We start from the raw sequence: 15,981 nt of genomic DNA, 5'->3' as shown, positions 1-15,981 counted from the left end.
GAACCAACGGGAAATGAGACCGAAGCAGGAGTACTCATTTTTGCAAAATTGTACGTAAGATAGTGCATCTGCGGCGAAGTGGCAAAGACATTATTTTGTTCGGAATGTAGAAAAATAGGTAGAGCGAAAATGGAGCAAACGAAAGAATATTTGCCGTTTGAGATGTTTACTTGCGATGGAATTTTTGGCAACCATCTACATAATTTGAATTGGTAAGGAGAACAACAACTTTTGTTGTTTTTACAGGGAAATGACAACATTTTCCACACATTCTTTGAGTTCAAACATTTTGCTTGTGAGAGCGAGAAAGCAGATGATATGTGTGTAGAATTCCAATAACCAGGAATAACAGAGCATGGAAGCTGTAGTGCCGCAATCGAATACGTGGCATAGATAACAATTGTAAAAAAACTAGACGTGATAGAGCAATTTAAATATTGTAATTAAATAACTCGATCCACACAAATTTCTAGTTCTGCTTCGTTTCATACAGGAAGCCATGCGAGCCCAGGAAAATGCATTTCGGACGTGTGACGAATGATTTTTTTCATAATTACATTCTGATGAAACGATGGTTAATACCTTGAATTGGCCCCTTGCCCCAGAAGTGATTCCTTTGATTTGCTAAATTCTGCAATAAAATCCTGTTATTTTTGAAAAACAGATAATATTTATAGCAGAAATCGACTCAATAAATATAAAACTATTGAATTACTTTCTCAGATGAATAAACAGGAATATCGTTTGTGCAATCTTATGTTTCCTTTTCTTTTATCAGAAAACCAGAATCCGTAAATGTTCTTGGTTTACATATCTTTGTCCTAAATGTTGAGGTAACAATATGACTACTAGTTTGAACAAACCTCAATATTCAATGTTATTTTACGAGATCTGTTTTTGCCAATTTGTGTTCAAGTGAAAACATAGGGAATGCACATTTGGGAAAAGCATAGCATAAGGTTTAATATGCCTCTAAAAAAAAACGAGAAAATGCGTTAAGAGATTAGCGGTTGAAGTGGGCGGAGTTAGTCCAGCGTTTTTCCACGCCTCTCACCGTTTCAGAATTTTCACCAATTTAAGTTCTAGTGACGAATTAGCACTTTTTTTATTTGTTGAGATTACTGCTTCCTGGTCTGATATTTAAAAAAAATCCCATTGTCGCGAGTTCAGCGAAATTGATACGTATCTAAGTATCGAGGTAGAGACGCCGGTCACAGGAATCAGCCCACTGGGCGGAGCCAGCTCTGTTTTACCAGATCTCTCACCGTTTCAAAACGTTTACCAATATAAGTTCTAGTGATGGATTAATCGTTTTTTCTAATTTACATTGCTGCTTTATATTCTGACGATTTAAAAAGTTTCCGTTGCTGTGCAAGCAGCGAAATCGATACCAATCTAAATGTCAAAGTAGCAATGTCAGCCAGACTGACTCCACTCACTTCGTTGTTTGTCTTTGTCGCAGTCATACTAAAACTTATGGGGTTCTTCTCCCGTTTGCACAATCCCTATGTGTTTACTTGAACCTGTGATACATGTATATTTGCACATTGTATACATACATATGCATATCCCCGTTCTTTGATAGACTCATCCTAATCCTTGACATTATATTAGTGTTGACATTAATACTGGCCCTCCTTTTCTCCAAAACTAAATATTTAGACTACTCGAATTAACGAACAGTTTGTTAATCGATTTCCATATATACATTTTGTCCATCTGTTTTGATATGGAAAGCAGTGCTGGACGTCGTACATACATATGTTCACCGCGGTGAAATATATTTTATAGGAATATTATTTTACTGTAATGTGCTAACTCACGCAGATAAGTGTCGGTAATTTCCCAAAGAAATGAATCTCATTTGTAATACAGAAGAAGGACATCTCCGAGGGAAAATAACTTTTCCTTTAGCACGTCAACCGAGTAAACACTATCATAAAAATGCCTCTGGCGACCCAATAAATCCTCCCTTTTTGGGTGAGATTTTTAGTGGCGGTGAAATAACCGAGGTAGGAGATAATATTACGCTATATCTATAGATACTGTTGGATAATCTTCCTAGGAGCGTAATATAAAGCGTCTATACCGCACGCGTTTGTGAGTCAAAAGTAGCACTTTAACACATGTGTACAGCAAAGCGTTATGCCGCACACAAACGCCGCTAAGACACTTTGTTGTACGCACATGCGCAAAGGTTTTATCGCACGTTAATATTCAATTGAACGTACTGAAGTCAAAAAGTTAACACACATGCGCTCGTAAGGAAAATAGTGCACCTAACAGTTCGAGCAATTACAATGATAGAGCGGTAAGGTATCAATGTCTCCATTTGTCTGGCCAATACGTAATTCGGTTGAATTATTGAAATCTACTTGGGCTGAAATTTCAGTCTAAAAATCAAGTCGAATGATTTCTGAAATTCATTGAGACTAGGCCAGAAGTTTGGGAAGCGTAAAGTTCAGATAAGCCGCTTAGCCGAACGCAGACTTTATAGCAGTTATAACCCGGAAATCTGGTTTAAACCCATAGCTGAAGGTAGTGGACTTTTTTTTATGCCAGTAATCCATTCACACATCATTTAGTAATTCGACGTTTAAATTGATAAAATATCCTTACTTCAAAATCATTCAGGTTCTTTCATCACCTTGTAAGTTTTTCATGTGGAAAACCACTGAAAAAGGGATAGTGGAAAATCACGTTCTTTCAGTTTTCGGTGTTCACAATACATTCCGAAATTACGAAAATATCTCTAGAGAATGATCGGTCATCAAAACCGTCATCATCCTGAAACGATCCAATAAACGACAAAAAACGGAAACTTAAGCACGATTGCTGCAGTTCAAATCTCTTATCTAGAAGTGGTTGTGATGGTTATCTGGATACGACCCCATTATCGCCGGCGGGTCAAAATATTGTCTCCGCTCGAAGGGCGGCATAAAAGAAATAGGACAAGAACTTAATAATGCCGCCCACCCTCGACAACCCGGCTGCACTCACCCAGTTTCCCTAATAATGGTTAAGGGCTGGCCTAAGGGTAAATATGGAATCATTGCGGTTAAGTGTGATGACATGGCCCGGAAAGGTTGCTGAAGGGTTGTCTAAAAATGGTTCTTTGAGAAAAAATTTTCTACCTGTAACCGAGTGTGGTAAATGTGCGCGAGAAATATTTTTTTGTTTAAACGATTATTACCTTATTCCACCCCTGCAAAAAAAACTATGGCAATAATGACGTTAGCACGCTCAGCAAATCCCTTTGAGTCCTTAGTTTGATCCGATTGAATCGTAGTCAATAAGTAATTGAGTTGGAAAACGGTTATGAGGGTCATTCGACCTTTAGGACGGTGAGAAGCTCTCTGTTTTTCGTATTCAAAATGCTGAGAGAGGCGAGTGAAAGTCCCGTTACGTTTGATAAGGTTTCCAATATGGCTCTTGAAAGCAAATGTATTTGTCACATATCTACGTAATTTGCTTCGATGACTGGAAAGTAGTTTCGCATTGAAGGGAACTGATACTTCAGCTGATGAAACGAGTCCTAAAACTTTATCTCCGATCTGTAATTTTACGAAAAACAAAGAGATCGTTTAAACATACGGTTGAAAACGTTTCCCGATAGTGCCCCTTTTGTTTTTCCTCTGCGAGAAGAGATATTTTGCAAAGAAACCCCTTAAAATGTAAAAGAACCAGATCATCATTTAGATAGGAGTCAAGTGTTGAATGGCTTCTCAAAAACCGTGGTATGAGGGAGGCGTAAAACTCGTTAGATTCTAGAGTTATCATAATGGGAAAACTTCAGTGCAACCATAAAGAAATTGCGCTTATTGACGCGCATAACTCACCTAATCAAATTGAAAGAATTCCGAAGTTTGGAGAATGAGCGAAAAAAACGATGAATTTGTTACAGAAGTCCCAACTCCTTCTCAGAATTGCGGAAACGCTGTTTGTTATTAAACTATACAGTCGCAGCAAATGTTTTGGCCTCCAATTTGGAACTTTTCACCTATTCCGGCATAACGTTGTTCTTCTCCACGTTATTATTCCAAGTGCGAACATTTTAATCAAATATTTTAGGAAGTTTGTTATTGGTGCGCAGAAATGCAAATATTCCAGCCGAAATTATGTTTTTATAAAGCGACAATTTTAAAATGTTGGAAATTTATGGACCGCTTTTTAACATGGCGAGGGTTAAAGCAGCATAACAATAAATTAAGAACTTGCTTACCGTTGGTAATTTCTGCAAAAGCAGAATTCTCATTTGACTAAGTGAATTTTTCTGCTCTGCTTGCACGTTTTATGCGGATTCATGATGCTATTCCATGCAGAAGAATGTTTACTGCAGAGTTTTAAGGCCAGATTATTTTACTTTTCTAAATGAAACTGGCCTCTCGAACAAAATTTGAATTCGAATTCGAACACATATTGATAATAAATTTTTCATTTAAGAACTCGCATCTGTCTAACGTTTTGCCTCTTTTTCAGCATGTTTTTCGACAAGAAATTTCGTGCATGAGCCAATTTTCAGTTTCAAACACTCCAAACGATTTAAAGAGTGGGGGGGGGAGAGGGGGCGAAGTCGAGCAAGTGCGTTACCGCGTTTCTTCTGTTGCGATAAAAGTAAAAATTTACTCGTTAATGCTTAATTAGAAATATAAAAGTAGTGTGAATCCAACGACGTAGATGTAGTTTCATTAATTGTGGGTTTCCCCTGTGGAAACAAATCAATTGGGTTGCGCTTCAACAGAAAGAAGTGCACAAGTATGGAGTCGCAGTTAAAGTGTCTGATTTTTTAACGAAATATCTAATTCCGAATAGAAATTTTTAGTAATGTACACATTTTTGTTTGCAGTTTACATTTGAAATAAGAATCGTAGATTGTCTTCCAATATTCATTAAGATATGAATTATGCCGCTCGTACCGCGGACATATTTATACACGGGACAAGTGCAGACTACTCGCTGAGACAAGTGCATATTGGACCGCTCTCCTCCTGGCATTATGTGATTTTTGTTGTTTTTAGTCTAAATCTTATATTTACTGTTTTTTGCTCAGTTTAGATGGGATTTTGGTTTTTTTAGAACCGAAACGATTCGCAAATATGTCAAAAAATCAAGTCGAGGGAGCTATGTTCACAACACGTTGCAGGAACTAGTGGAAACATTTAAAGATAGACACGTAAATGCTTATGGAGCAAGTAAATTAACAATTTACTTTTTACATTAAAACTTTTTACGCAATGAAATTATTACACATTAGATCATCTTCTAACTTATTTTTGTTTTTAACTTTTTATCTCACTAAAGCCCCATTTTTATGCTTATCGCTGAAACGTTCTTGTTTTGTTTCAAAATGTGCAAGCTGCGTACTAAACCAAATTTTTAATTGCAATTTATCTAAATTAATACTAATTCTGTTCTGACCGATTGGCCTGTGATGTACGGCGTCATAACATTTTCAACAGGCGTGTACGTACTTGCCTCGTTCCCGGCGCATATCTAAAGCATTCCCTGTAATATCGAATATTATCATGTAAATTTTATATTTTCGCCTATGCAAAATCAAATGGCAACAATCCAGAAAGTTATTGATACAAACGAATAAATACGTATCTAAAAAACAAAAAATATTCTTAACAGTATAAATCAGAATTTAGCAAAAACCGATCCGCACCTACACAACGGCACGTCGTTTCAACTTTTTCCCAATAGATATCTCACTTAGGACAATTTTAAGCATTACTACCCTCCTCTGCAATTTTTAACTAATTTTTGTATTATTTCTAACCCATTCTGAGATATCTAAAATTGATTATTTCCTCCAAAAAATTAGGTCTGCGTCCATTGAAGAAACTTATTTTCGGTAATTGCAGTCCAAAAAAATCTCACGCTCATCTCATTTTTTAACAATCTTCTAACTCAGTTCAAAATATTTAAACAGAAAGCTCTGTCCGCACTTTGTATCTGTGTTAAATACAACTGGAAGCAATTGATGTTTCATGTTACTGGAGGGGTGCAACTCGTCTGCAGACTTCGGGGGAATACCCACTCAGTCGTCAAACACACTTCCCACTCGTTACCTGGCTCATGGAATCCCCGCCGGGACCCCCGGAGGCATTTTTTCGGGAAGGGAGAACATTATGGCAGTCAGCATTCCAACACTCCTCCCTAGAGCTAAATTCTCGAATGTAGGGAGCAGCATATTCTCGCGGAAAAATGACTTTTGAAGAAAGAAGTTTTCAGCACATGCCCTGACTCGATCATGACGATGCAATTGCCCACTGACCTGACATTTTCACTAATTATGATATGATTTCTGGTTAACGAGATCTATCCACAACTCGGGTGAAAAAAACCACCATGTACGATCCTAATGGCCGCATTCAGCAGAGTTAACAGCTGTGCAGTTGTAGGGATTTCTGCTGGATCATTTTTCTTGCACATTTTAAAGAGTTGCTAAACAGATGCCCAACTAATATCTCTGTTGAACGTGGTTTTCAGAACTTTTAGTTTTAGTCAGATTTGGTTTTTATAAAGTATTGTTTTAAACAAGTTCCATCTCTACTAATTTAGTTTGCTACCGTAAATCTTTGATACGTTTTATACAAAAACATTGCATTTTAATGTGCCTGTTAAACCGCTGTTTGCTACACAAAACTCGAAAGTATTCCCTCGACAAATTAAAAACTGTAAACAAAGTTATGTTTTATGTATGGGGCGTTGCGTGCAGGTTCCACACTCTGCGGAAATTTTCAGTAGGCGGCTTTATTTGCGGAAACAATTAAAATTCATAGTACTTTATTGGATGCGGGCCTGCAGATAATTTCGTAATTTCGTTATTATGTGGAAAGCTTGTACAGGTAAATTTCGTAGCTGCGAAATAATCATCAGAACGCGCAGGATGTATTAAATTGGACCAATAAAGTTTTATTCAAGAATCAAGAACGTAGGTGAGCAATATGCTTTTTTGAAAACCATTTGCTCTAAAATGACCGCCTTATCTAAATGGCAGTCTCGTTTTCTTCCAGTTTCTGGAGAGACGCTTATAAGATTTCGCTTTGCGCTGAGGGATAAATAACAGGAAATTGGTCCACTATCGACGAAAAGCTGCCTTTGAACGACTTCTTTGGTTTTGCTAAAATGGCACACATGCAACGCTGCAACTTTTTAATGTGTCATGACGTCATTAGTTCTACGTGCATTTTACTGACCCATCTACATCCAATCAGAATTTGGATTTTTGAAACCACGTGATTCCACTGCCAACCTTCAAATTTAAAATAGACAATATGTTGTCAACGAGGAATTCGTCCCTACGTAAACAATAATTACGTGAATGGGCTGCACCTGGTACTTGGACGTAAGGGTAACCTACCCGTTAACTTTTAGTAAAATATTTAAACTTAACGTGAACATCTGTAAATAATGGAAATGTTAACGACAATGTTGGCAATACGGCGCGGCGCGGTGGCGCCAAGTTGTAAGTTTATCCGTTTTGACATTACACCTTTCCCATTCCGCCATCTTATTTCGTTGTGACGGTTGTGTTCGCTTAAAAATCATCCAATTTTTCACTACATTCCATCAAATTTTCCATTTTCCTCGTGATTTCTTTACTTCAAAATGTTCTAAGAATATAGACTAGTGTGAACATACTTCAATTTTATTACTAGTGTTTCTCAATATACCAAAGCAGTTAAACAGCCGGTGTAAGGAGCGTGCCGCATCCTTAACACAGTATTTGGAACGGGAGCGGAACGACAACGGCCCTTTGTTGCCTTTCAACATCGGCAGATAAGTATCTTTATCATTTTTATTAAATTTCGTAGATTGTTTATTGTATAAGAGAGATGCTGAACGACTCGTGCATTCGGCACTTCCGCCGAATTTCAGCTTTATGGCGTGCATCGGTTGTCGCACTGAACTACCTGTATTAAATCTAAATAATGAAGGAATTAGTCACCGCGATAGGCAACACCAAAAATATTTGTAGGTAAAAACGTGTTCCCTTTGCAGTCGGTCAAAGCTGTCGTTGAATGGCAAAAAGTCAAATGAGTAATCGTTAAAAAATAGTAACAACTATGTTACTCGCAAGTGGTACCTGCATAACATCGTGTATTTTTATTAAAAAAAAAACATATTTATTAAGAAAATTAACAAAAAAACACTACGCTGAATTTTAGCGTTATAACGTGCATCGGTTGTTGTACTGGACGACTCAGAGATGGGAATATTCGAGTTTTCGCTAGAAAATTCGGTTCAGTTTCACTTTTGGCCTCTTTGGTTCACTTCTAGGTGCTCTAACTTTGTTTTCAGTAATTTTAGTACATTCGCATAGCTTTAGGACGTTGTATACAAGGTTTCGAGAACATCTTAAATTATCGGCAAATTTCGAAATGCTGAAACTTTCGTTTTTCAAACGAATAATGAGAAATCTTTTTACACCGCAATTCTTATTCCTACCTACTAAAAAAATTATTAGCAACCGATATAAGAAAAAAGTGTTAATTTGTGTGCCATTTTTCCCATATTATAGAAAACGTACTATTTATTTGACCGCATTAAACAACTCAAGTGAAAGAACGTTTTTTACAAATCGTATCTTTTTGCCACAAAAAACCTAAATTGTATCAACAATTGCAGATAAAAAGTGTTTGTTTCTTAGTTGAACTTAAAATTAAAATTGTGCCATTTATAGGACCGTGACTGCAGACCCTCGCCACTAGTAAAGCCTAAAGGGTCTTTAATTTAGCACCACTGAATTTTCAAGTTTTGTTGATCTTCTAGCAGTTATAGCAGTAATTTCTCCACATTTTGTAATTCTACTCCCGCGAAAACGCAGGAATTTAACTGAAAAGTTCAAATGATAGATTGCTGTTAATTTAGCGGGAATGTGTTATCAGATGTCGTGGCACTTTGCAGGAATTTCAGTACCAATATGTTTTATGATACATTTGGATTGTAACCTGATATCTCCAATACATGAGTATCATGTTTGAGATGGTTTAACAGCAAATAACTTTTGGAAGCTTCTAATTACCGTCAGTACGCAAGTGCTTAAAGCCACAATCCCATGTTGTCCTCTGCTATTACCAGAAATTTGTAGGAATTTACAAGTTTCTTTTTGTTGCCACAATTGACCGATGTCCAATTTCTGTTTCCCTATTTCCCTTGATTTAGCATCACTTAAAATTCAAATTCTTGAGTTCTTAACGACACAGAGAGGAACAGAATAGTCATGTTGGGTAGTAAGTACCCAATTTTTAATAGTATTCCGAGAGGGTTCTGTTCTGCTCTCTAACGTGGCGATTCATAGGTTTGAAGGAAGGATTATATGTATGCAGAGACTAACTGGGAAGAAGACGATCAAAAACTTTATATATTTTTAATAAGTTGATGGACATGGGACACTCTGGAAGAAATAAATCTAGAGTGAAAAGTACGATAGTAGCAACCGGTGGAGGAGTGTGGAATTCTCGGTACTCGCCAATCGCTTCTGGAAGTCTTGATCAGGTTCGATTTCCACGATCACATCTATCATCTTAAATCTAGATGTTTGTTGAGATTTCAGTTTTTCTAAAAAGTAATTTTTTTTTATAAAATAAAAATCTTTGGGCCTAATTGCTGTTAATTTTCCCAAAAAATATTTAAATAGTTCCCTCTAACACTGATAAAAGAGGGCGAATCTGACAAAAATTGATGTCTTTTTTAGAAAATGACCTTTTATCACCGCATTTTTAGTTCAAACTATATACATTTCATTAAATGATTAAGCGCTACCTCAATTGAAAAACACGAGAAACTACCGAATTTCTTTATCTGCTCTCCTTTAAATTTAGAGGCTCGTCAATCACAATTTGTCCATTGCCAATGCCTCTAAACTTTGCTCTATTTATTTTAAGTTACACGAAGTGTTTCGTTTCAGATTCGTGTGCGACGCTCGTACATATTGATCGCTATAGAAAAATGCTGATTTTTTAATAATAACGAAGCTCTTCCTCAAATCAACTTTTTAGTTTAAACGTTAATTTTAAGCCTTCGTCCAACTTCATTCATTTAAAAGTTAGACATCTTGCGAGGCTTTTACTTGCGGGCCTGACTAAGTCGTTTAAGTTAATCAAATTCACTTTTCACCCTTTGAAGGGCTTAGAGTTAAAACTAGGTTTGACATGGGACCCAAAGCCTTTCCTGGCGTAAATCAACTTCAATTATCGTAGATAATCCGATTTATGCCTTAAAATTTCGCTTTTGGGTATTTCATTCTCATACCCAATAAATTAAATAAAAGCTTTGCTTGATCAAAACCTCAGAACACCTAGACGATGGAAGTTCTTTGTTTGCACGTGCAAACTTTAACCACTTAAGAACTGTTTGCAATTTCCTATCTGAGAACTTTTAACTGTCTGGGGCGCATCTCCCTATAATAACTCTCAGGGAGCTACTAAAGTATGATAATTCTCTGCCCCGTGGAGTAAAAGCAGCTCGATTTACATTTCATTTTGACGGATTAATGCGGCCTTTCTCTCAGGCTTTGTTTGATTTGGCGCCCTCGTTATCCGTTCCCCGACTTGGCCCTACAATGAAAAATGTAAATTTCCTGATTGCATCCCATTTCCTCGAATATAGATCCTAGTAGCCCATTAAGTGCGGAAAAATTGAAAGGGAGATTCGCTTAAAATAACGAAAACTCTCCACACGTTAAGTGTGAATTATCCACCCTTGCGGATTCAATTTTTCCATTATATGCCTCAATAATATTTAGGAAGAGCTGAATATTCAAGAGAGATGAGTCGAGCTTGCCTTATGGTAAAGTTTTTTTTTTCATATTTCTCTCACAATTTTTCCTTTTTGTGAAGCTTTTATTCGTCCACAAGCCGATTAATTTTTAACAAGGGAAGTTTTAACGGGTATGGAATAATTAAAGCCAGCGACCCTTCTTTACATCAGAGGTGATACTTTTTTTAAAATGTTTTCATTACATGAAACTGAAAATTGGTATTTTCCACAGATAACTGCACCCAAAATTAAATTATGTCGTGTTCTCCTAATAAAATTCACTCCAATAAAACAAAGCACTCGTTCATTGCCTGTCTGGAAATACAGCCACCAGGTTACATTGGCTAAAATTGTCCAATCGAATTTAACCTGAGTGAGAATTTCAAAATCTTTAAAAACACCTGAACATAGCTTTAAGTGTGAGAATCTTGCCTCAATGTTTAAGAGAAAGATACGTAAACCTAGAAAATTTGCCGTTTCCCGGCTGTTTGATAAAAAGACAAGGAAGTACAAGATTGCATGAGCGATATTCCTGTTTATTCCTCTGAGAATGTAATTCAATAGAGCTTTTTGATTTTTAGAGTCGATTTCTTCGACAAATATTACCGACTTTTCCAGAACAACAGCATTTTCTCGCAAAGTTGTTCGCAAATAAAAAATCTACTTCTGGGATAATGAAATGAAGTCGTCGTACTGCTTAAAGTATCGTTCATTATATGTCCGAAATGGATATTCTCGTGTTCACTTTACTTCCAATATTCGATTTTGTCTCACACGGAAAGTGCCATTTTCTGGACTGGAAATGAAATACAACATTATATTTTTTCCATAAATTGAGTGCTTAGTTAACGATAAATAAGGTCTTCGCGGTCCGTTATATAAATCTGAGAATTTCAGACATTATCAAGTTTTTATATCAGAGGGAAGCGGACGTTGTTGCGGCTATCGAAATCTTCGAGCCGACGATGTGATATTGCACAGGGTGCCCCATGTGAGTCAGTCGCTGGATCGTTCTACTTTTTGATGGGGTTTTTACAAAAGAAAAAAATATATTTAAAAATATTTGCCTGATTTAGCTTATGAAAAGAACAGTTTATCATAAATATTTGGAAAAATTGATTTTGTTCTCTTTCAAATGTTTACTTTTGAACACATGTGGCCGAAACGTCCTGACCCAAATGTTGGACAAGCAACATATTTTTAGCGCGAGGAACGAAAGGTGGGAAACGAAATAGACGAGCGATGGTCGGTGACTTGCTCCAGAGCTTGAGGGCCGTCTTTTATACACCCTGTATACTGCCCCGATACTAAAAAATGCCCTATATGTTTTCCTGCCGTCGGAGGGAAGTTAATTAATTTATTGCCGTTCCAATGGCAGTAAGCGATGTGGATGAGGTTTTCAAATTATAGGAAGACGTACAGGACTGCGCCAGAACGTGCCCTTCTTGAGATGTACTTTTTTAAATCGGGAAAGTCCTTGTATCGTTTCTTACCTATTTTAGCTAATTCGCTTCAGCTTAGATTGTAATATGTAAATTTCGTTCCGATCTAACTCTTTGGAATATTTGCCGAAAGTGCTGAAACCGTCGGCAAATTTAACTGTAACGTCAGCTTTTACAATCCGGGTGTTCAACGGGTAAATTGTCATTTTCATTTAACTAAGTGAAATATTCTCGAAACTCAGCTAATAAATCATCCACTTTTCTGCTCTCAGCACACAATAAAAACAAACCACAATATCACTTATCCTAATTCGCGCTGACGTCTGAATTAAGAGAGATTGGGCATAATTTCTCCTCCAACCCGAGGAGAAATTCAGCTAAATTCGTCGACCTAAAATTACTTTGTTACTTACGTAATACACTCGTCAGCCAGCAGGACGTGGGGGCTGCATCCGAGGAGCAGACCTGTCAGCAGAAAGGCGAAATTCTGCATTGTCGCGTTCTGCTTCAATCCGAATTCATGACACGAAACTGGAACGAAAGAAGAATAAGATTAGTGCGGGATTCTGGGACTAAATTGAATTCGAGAGAATTTTGATGGGTTCGATCTGACTATGGGGTGTCTACCCCGAACTATGCATAGTGCATTGATGAGTATCATAATCGTTATTGTAACCTGCTTACTCTGAAATCGTCAATTTGGAACAGTAATGAAAACTGATGTTCGCTGATAACCCTTGCAAGCTGAAAGGCAAATTTCATAATTGTGTTACCTCTATGAATTGTGTTATCCAATAAAGGGCCAGATGTAGCTGAACGGCTAATAATTGCATGGGGTAAAGTAGGGAATAAAAGTAACCATTAGCTTTTGTAATTGGTGGCATTGTATTCATGGAGCGTCTCAGAAACAATGGGGCAAATTAGACTTGGGTTCTGGAGGGTAAAGAAATAGAGTATTGTAGCTGAACTTACCTTATAGAAAGTTTTGCTTATTTTCGTTCCACAGGACCTCGAAGTTTTTTTAATCCGTGAATGGGGATCGAAAGTGACAGAATTTATTTACTTGTAGGGTGGTTTTTTGATGCGATAAGTTCATTTAAAATGTTAATTACTTTATCTTATTACCTCACGTTACGTTTATACAGGGTGTCCCACAAGTGTTTCATTATATTTCAGTGGGTAATAGTACATTGAAAAATAATATGACTCCCTATATAAATCATATTCCAATAATGCTTCATTAAGAAGATACAGGGTGTTAAACTTAAAACACACCTGGAATATTTCAACGTATCAGAGTATCAATGAACAGGCGAGCTCAATTATGTATTGAACAAAATGGCCACCAATTTGAACAATTTCTATAATGTTATAGCAAATTAATAATATTTAAAACAAACTTAATATTATTAAAACCATTTAGAGAATATCGTGCATATAGACGGTATTGAATTTTTTACTGGCAAACGATACGTGGGACGAAAAAGAGTCAAGTGAGCATTTTTCTTCTAAATGAAATTAAACTTCTAAAAATAATTTTTATTTTGATAAAAAGCAGTGGCGCACCATGTTTTTCTTTAAAAATGTGCTGAGAGGTGTCCGTACGCACGTCACTGGTGAAACGAAAAATAGCCCTTTTCCATAAATAAATGCGTCTACATTAACTCTCAAAACATGCCAAATTTCACTTACATATCTCAAACGGTTTTGAATATATCAATAAAAATTAGATTTTTTAAGTAAAGTTTAACACCCTGTATCTTCTTAATGAAGCATTATTGGAATATGGTTTATATAGGGAGTCATATTATTTTTCAATGTACTATTACCCACTGAAATATAATGAAACACTTGTGGGACACCCTGTATATTTAATTAAAACGTATACGTCATCCAAGCGAGCAGATCATTGGCGTCATGTGTATTTTAGCGATTTTTTTCTCACTACCGCCAAATTGAACATATTTACGAATTCCCATATTGTAAACCATTTTACATCGTTAGCTTCGACCTTTCGATAATCCGAAGAACAATTGCAATAAAAATAAATATCAAATTAGTAGCCTCAGCGAGTTCTATCAGTTTGTGCTGCTCGGGTTGCTCTTCCTCCTTTCAGTTCGCGAGATATGGACTAACTTTATTACTGATTTTTTAGGTATAGAGTAAATTTATTACTGCAGATTCTTGAAATTGCATTTTTAACGTGCCAGAGCCTCAATGTCATTATGAGTAGAAATCAGATTAATCGTCTCGAGGAGCTTTATCAAGCCTTTTGCTCCACCGCTTTTAGTTCCCGAGATATGGACTAGCTTTTTTGCTAATATAGCGATGAATCGCTCTATTTTTGTACCCTTCAGCACCCAATACTCAATCGTGCCATTGCTTCTGAGACACTCTCCATCTACCTTCGGTTTGAGTTTTTTTTTTGATTAATTCATTTAAGCGGATTTCTATTTGAATCTCAAGTTAAGATTAACAATCTGTTCTTCACGGAGCAGCTAAACAAGTTCATTAAGGTCAAACAGGCGCGACTGCAAATTAAGGGTTAAATTATTAATCAACTAATAAACTTTCCGCCTTTCATTTACCAGAAAATTGAAGTCTTGCACTGATCCACGTTTGAGTTTCCGTGGAAACTTGTTTCCTGCTACGGTTATTAGTATCGAAAGATCAAAAAACATGGCAAAATCGCAGCTATTAAAGGCGACGATGAGTGGATGAGGTAAAAAGCAGACAAAAAAATTTTACTTAAACCACGAATATTGTGCGGTTTAAGAGTGATGAAGGTCGAGAGTTTTGAAATATAAATTGATGATGCTGACAAGGACTATACAGAATGACATTTTTTTAACATGAATCATAGAGGACAGGCACAGTATGTTCAAATGGATCGAAACTGTTCGTTTTTGTGTTAGGGTTCATGGCAGAAGCAACGAGTTTAGGTCGGACTAGCGGATATTGTTATATTTTTACGGCCCGCCGCTCACCCTCACGACAACGGGCTGCATCATAAAAATAACCCTTTTCAATTTTTTTTTTCCGCCCTTAATCAATCAACCAGATATAATCTGATTCTGGTTGCAGATAGAAGATTAAAGAAATATCATTTGTGCGTAAAACTTTGTCGTACGTAACGTAAGCCGAAACTAGAATCGCATCCTTGACCGAATAACGGTTCGCTGATGTGTATTGGGCCTGAAACTTCAGCCGTGGACGTAATCTTTTTCTTTTAGTTCTCCATACGTAAATAACTATTATAAATATGAGAATCGGGTTCGATGGTCAATATCCTGGGAGATAAGCGATTCGCAAGATTGGTCTGCGAGCAGGACATCAATTCCATCCCATCGAACAACAGAACTTTGCTTTCGTACAATCTGACTCCTGCGGTCACCAAGATTCCCACATTGGAAGACGAATTCGCGACACCCTGTACATATGGGAGACATGCAAATTCACTCTTCTCTCCGGGTTTTATGCCTTGTCCACTAGTTTCGGGATTGCTTGGACGAATTACTCTTGTGAACTCTAATTTGTCAACGCCAAATCCCCTTTCCAAGTGATTCAGTCCTGTTTCCATTTCCGATGGTTCCCAAGCTCTCTTCTCTCCTTCAATACAATTCTAATTCCATTTTTGGCTCAGACGATGATTTAAGCTTGCCACAGTCTTCTGGACAAGGGAGCATAATACAAGATTTTCCTTTCCTTCTCCATTGTGGATTTAATATTTTGGATTTACCGAATGCCGTAACACACCTTAAATCTGTAA

The 15,981-nt window shown here is 36.9% G+C and overlaps 1 protein-coding gene across 2 annotated transcripts in view; it reads right to left on the bottom strand.

The window, feature by feature from the left end:
- The window catches only part of LOC136345505 (C3 and PZP-like alpha-2-macroglobulin domain-containing protein 8), a 108,365-nt gene that overhangs the window by 65,052 nt on the left and 27,332 nt on the right, over positions 1-15,981 (bottom strand). For both annotated transcript variants that reach the window (XM_066293863.1, XM_066293865.1), the window contains exon 2: positions 12,626-12,743. In XM_066293863.1, the coding sequence (XP_066149960.1) occupies positions 12,626-12,705 (80 nt within the window). In that variant the 5' untranslated portion in view covers positions 12,706-12,743. The remainder of the gene's footprint in view (positions 1-12,625; positions 12,744-15,981) is intronic.

The sequence above is a fragment of the Euwallacea fornicatus genome, chromosome 20 (genome assembly GCF_040115645.1).
Source record: "Euwallacea fornicatus isolate EFF26 chromosome 20, ASM4011564v1, whole genome shotgun sequence".
Lineage (NCBI taxonomy): Eukaryota > Metazoa > Arthropoda > Insecta > Coleoptera > Curculionidae > Euwallacea > Euwallacea fornicatus.
This window is presented reverse-complemented; position numbering and strand designations above follow the sequence as displayed.